At 45.2% G+C, this 5,000-nt stretch overlaps 1 protein-coding gene across 3 annotated transcripts in view; it reads left to right on the top strand.

The window, feature by feature from the left end:
• The window catches only part of golga1 (golgin A1), a 17,102-nt gene that overhangs the window by 5,159 nt on the left and 6,943 nt on the right, over nt 1-5,000 (top strand). For all 3 annotated transcript variants that reach the window (XM_060881093.1, XM_060881091.1, XM_060881092.1), the window contains 9 exons: nt 721-837; nt 941-1,110; nt 1,795-1,906; nt 2,704-2,799; nt 3,270-3,395; nt 3,485-3,580; nt 3,673-3,768; nt 3,874-3,969; nt 4,223-4,375. In XM_060881093.1, coding sequence (XP_060737076.1) covers nt 721-837; nt 941-1,110; nt 1,795-1,906; nt 2,704-2,799; nt 3,270-3,395; nt 3,485-3,580; nt 3,673-3,768; nt 3,874-3,969; nt 4,223-4,375 — 1,062 coding nt within the window. The remainder of the gene's footprint in view (nt 1-720; nt 838-940; nt 1,111-1,794; nt 1,907-2,703; nt 2,800-3,269; nt 3,396-3,484; nt 3,581-3,672; nt 3,769-3,873; nt 3,970-4,222; nt 4,376-5,000) is intronic.

Here is a 5,000-nt window from a genome sequence, read left to right as displayed (position 1 = left end):
CACTCGCTCACATATTGCTTATTTAGATATTTATTTACATCCTGACTTACATTCTCGCTTAAAGGTGCGGTGCACGATGTTTGAAAAATGCTTCAAAAAACCGAGTCGGTCCGACAAACAAAACAAACGTGTAGCTGATGAGCAGAAAGGGGCGTGTCTGGTCAATATGTGGCGGAGAGAGTGTTCAGTGCGCATGTCTGACCTGCTACACGCTACAACACTACTACAAAAACACATGTGTATTAACATTGTATTACTCATTGTGTTCATTTACTGATAAAAAATTTCCCCTCGGTCAGCCGCCCTAATAGTTGCCTGGGTTACGTATGTGTGTGTGGGGAGGAGCTATCAATACAGGGGCGACAACCATTTGGGTTAGGGGCGTGTTTGTTTTGGTGATTTCACATGTCAACATTGGCTTTCAAACATCATGCACCGCACCTTTAAGTACTTACTAACACACGTGTTTACTCGCTGACTTGTTTGTATACTTACGTTTATTTCCTCTCGTATCTTTATTTACTCACCTACATGCTGTTATATACAGTTACTGACTTTATTTGCTCACGTACAGACTCGCTTTCTTCCTTAGTCATTGTTTTACTTACTAAAGCTGTTGTTTACTTACTCGCATGTTTGTTTGTCTAGTTTCTCAGTTAATACGCAAAGATGTCAGTATGTTAAGACACAGTGTTGTGTGTGTGTGTGTGTGTGTTTCAGGAGAAGTCCTTGTTAGAAGCTCGTCTGGATCAGAGTCTGAGTCTGTTCCAGAAGAGAGACGAACAGGACGAGCTCGAGGGCTTCCAGATGCAGGAACTGGCCAAAGTCAAGCACATGGTCAGACGTCCTCGTGCGATCCTCTGCCCTCGACACGTGATCTGATACGTACGGTGTGTGTAATGCGACACTGAGCGTGCATGTGTGTGTGTGTGTGTTTTAGCTGTTGCGTAAGGAGGAGCAGCTGAGTCAGAAGGAGCGAGAGCTGAAGCTGAGAGGAGACGAGTTGAACACGGCCCGTATCACACTCGCTCACACTCAGGATAAACTGTACGAGCTCGGGGAGGAGCACGAGGAAACCCGCAGCATCAACACACAGCTACGAGCTCACAGGTCACTACAACACGACAACACTAAAACTACTCCTAAAGAAAAAACGTTCCTTAAACCGCTCGTCTTTCACCTGTAGTTTTAACACTTTCGTGTATCAGGTCTGGAGTTTTTTTTTTTAGGACATTATTAAAGCTAAATCACCTCCAAATCACTTTTTGTTGTGATTCTAAACTCTGTAACTCACCCGGTTTCTTTTTTTCTTCTCCATAGACTACGTTCTACCTTCAATTTCTATGGTATATATTTACAAAATATTCTATATAAAAAATATCAGCATATATTTTGATTACAACACGGCTACGTTTTGCTCATTCGGACATCAGCAGTTTATAAACAAGTCAGAGTTTTTATTTTTAGAGTAAATATTAAACCTGAACTTTTATAAATAACGCTTGTGTTAAAAAAGTTCAAGTTTACTATGTATTATAAAAAAAAAAAGAAAAACTCAGTTTAACAATAAAACGTTTAAACGAAAGTATTAATTTGTTTTAAACGTCCGTCTGACCTCGACTTGTGTCCTAAGTATCCGGTTTTGTTTATTTCTCCGTGTGTTTATTTTTGTTCTAAAGCGCGTGTGGTGTAATTACGGCCCGCGCGTCACGCGACCGGGAACGTGACGGTCCTGACTCGCCGGCGTCCGAAGCCCGAGAGCGTAACGGTAACAGAGTCTTGTCTTGTTTACAGAGACAAGCTGCTGAGCGAGAAGGACGAAGCCGAGAGGAGGATCTCCGACCTGACGGCCAGGGAAGAAGAGCTCCAGCAGCTCGTCAGACAAGTCTCAGAGGATTTCCAGAAGGTAAACACACACCTGTCCGAAACGAGAGCGCAGACACCAACGATCTCAACCAACCACAGAAGATTTTATAATCACACAAATGAGGATGCTAAAGAGCTATAAATATAACATTTATTTGGATTAATGTAATGATAATAATAATAATAATAATAATAATAATAATAATAAAGGGGGCAACGGTGGCTTAGTGTTTAGCACGTTCGCCTCACACCTCCAGGGTGTGTGTGTGGAGTTTGCAATGTTCTCCCCGTGCCTCGGGGGTTTCCTCCGGGTACTCCGGTTTCCTCCCCCGGTCCAAAGACATGCATGGTAGGTTGATTGGCATCTCTGTAAAAATTGTCCGTAGTGTGTGATTGTGTGAGTGAATGAGAGTGTGTGTGTGTGTGTGTGTGTGTGTGCCCTGTGATGGGTTGGCACTCCGTCCAGGGTGTATCCTGCCTTGATGCCCGATGACGCCTGAGATAGGCACAGGCTCCCCGTGACCCGAGGTAGTTCAGATAAGCGGTAGAAAATGAGTGAGTGAATGAATGAATGAACAGCGATTGACGGGGGCCAAAGCACCACAGGCACAAAATCGAAAATGTCTGACTTCCTGTTGGCTGGAGATGACTGACTGATTGTGACATTTATTCGTCTTAAGAACACGTACGCCTGTCGAATTTGTTAGAGTCATAACAGCGATGCGGACGGCCTGCGAAAAGAAAACGTTTACGTACGTTTATGCTCAAAGGAAACCTTTTGTTTTTTCTTCTCTCCGCTCATATGAACTCGCTCTCAACACAGCGCATGTTTTGCAGGCTCAGAGCGACGCGAGGTCTTTACAGAAGTCCATGGAGTCTCTACAGTCCGAACACGACGAGCTGAAACTGCGGCACGTGCAGCACAAGGGCAAGGTGCGGCGTTCTCCTCAGGGCCGAGCGATACGGAGGGGAATCGCATCGCTTCTCCCGTTCACACACTCCGTGTCAGCAAAATAAATAAAGAAATAACGGAGGATTGGCGAAAACTTACAGGACAGAGATCACAGTCGCCTTTGAAATTTGCCCTAGTTATAATTCTGTATTTATGATGTTTACAATACAGGGGAAAAAAACCGACTTTATTTAACGTCTCCAAAAATATTCTTCAATCTTAAAAAAAAAAAAAAAATAATTAAAATAAAATAAAATCTTAATTTTATTAATAAAATTTAAAAAAAGCTTTTATTTAAAACTAAAATGAATATGAAGTAAAAATTGTTTAAGGGAAAAAATGTCAATTATAATGAAAAATTATAAAAAATTGAATTTTTTAATTTATCGATCACAATTTTATTTTCTCCACACTACTGTTACGAATTTAAATACGCCGTGCGATTGGTCAGGCTGCCGTGACCGAGGAAGAGCGAGAGCATCTGTTGGCCAACCTGCAGGAGAAAGTTCTCTCTCTGGAGCGCAGGCTGGAGGCCAACCTGTCTCAGGACGAACATCTACAGGAGCTGCTGAAGGAGGTGAGGAGAACGACACACACACACACACACACACACACACACGCGCACACACGATGAAGAACTGATCAGTTTGTATATATCGTGTGTAGAAATTATTATTGGAGCAGAGGTTAGAGGAGGCCAGAAGAGAGCTGCTTGAGGAACGGACCAATCACATGACAACCGTGAGCTCGCTGGAAGCACAGGTACACAGATACCTCTATGATAAGACATTTTCCGACAGCACTGTGTGTTGTTTGTGTGTGTGTATGACATCATATGTCTGGTTGCGGGGCAGATTTCCAAGCTGAACACGAACATGTCTGAGCTCCAGACGCTGCTGAGACACAAAGACGACTCGTCCAGGTCCTACAGGGAGAGAACGGAGGCACAGGTCAGAGATCTCCACCGCACGTCGTCCTGAGAGCGTTCTTAGTGGTCGTGCTGTGACCGTGTGTGTGTGTGTGTGTGTGTGTGTGTGTGTGTGTGTGGGCCTTAGATAGCTGATTTGGAGCAGAGGCTGAACAACTCCACCACGAGGCTGAGGAGTTTGGAGGGACAGCTGGAGGAGAAAGAGACACACCGAGTAAAACTGGTACACACTGAACCGACCTTGTGACGTATACGACAAACACGTTTAAAACATGTAACAACCTGATGATGTCATCAATATGCGCCCTTCTGAAGATCTTATTTCCCCCAGCTTCAACTAAGTAGAAACGGTCACGATGAGCTCGTGATCGTTATGTAAAGAGTTTAGACACTAACGTTTAAGTCGGCTGTTTGTTAGGGTTGTGTGTGAGATCACAGCCATGCTGGGCGTGACCTTGGATTTTTGACCCCTGCAGCAGGCGGAGTGGGTGGAGGAAAGGGAGCGGTTACAGCAGCAGGTCTCCACACAGAGGCAGAGAGGACTGGAGAAAACTGCCAAGCTGGAGGAGGAGATCCTCGTACTGCAGAGAGAGAGAGAGGCAGAGATCAGCTCGCATCAGGACAATGTGGTGTGTGTGTGTGTCTGTCTGACTGTGTGTGTGTGTGAGGCAGAGATCAGCTCACATCAGCACAATGTGGTGTGTGTGTGTGTGTCTGTCTGTGTGTGTGAGGCAGAGATCAGCTCACATCAGCACAATGTGGTGTGTGTGTGTCTGTCTGTCTGTGTGTGTGAGGCAGAGATCAGCTCACATCAGCACAATGTGGTGTGTGTGTGTGTGTGTGTGTCTGTCTGTCTGTGTGTGTGTGAGGCAGAGATCAGCTCACATCAGCACAATGTGGTGTGTGTGTGTCTGTCTGTGTGTGTGTGTGAGGCAGAGATCAGCTCACATCAGGACAATTGTGTGTGTGTGTGTGTGTGTGTGTGTGAGGGAGGGAGGCAGAGATCAGCTCACATCAAGACGTGTGTGTGTGTGTGTGTGAGGGAGGCAGAGATCAGCTCACATCAAGACAGTGTGTGTGTGAGGGAGGCAGAGATAGCTCACATCAAGACAATGTGGTGTGTGTGTGTGAGGGAGGCAGAGATCAGCTCACATCAGGACAATGTGTGTGTCTGTCTGTGTCTGTCTGTGTCTGTCTGTGTCTGTCTGTGTCTGTCTGTGTCTGTCTGTGTCTGTCTGTGTGTGTGAGGGAGGC

Source organism: Tachysurus vachellii, chromosome 11 (assembly GCF_030014155.1).
Source record: "Tachysurus vachellii isolate PV-2020 chromosome 11, HZAU_Pvac_v1, whole genome shotgun sequence".
In the NCBI taxonomy this organism is placed as follows: Eukaryota; Metazoa; Chordata; class Actinopteri; order Siluriformes; family Bagridae; genus Tachysurus; species Tachysurus vachellii.
Note: the sequence above shows the minus strand (reverse complement) of the source record. Positions and strands in the feature narration are given on the sequence as shown.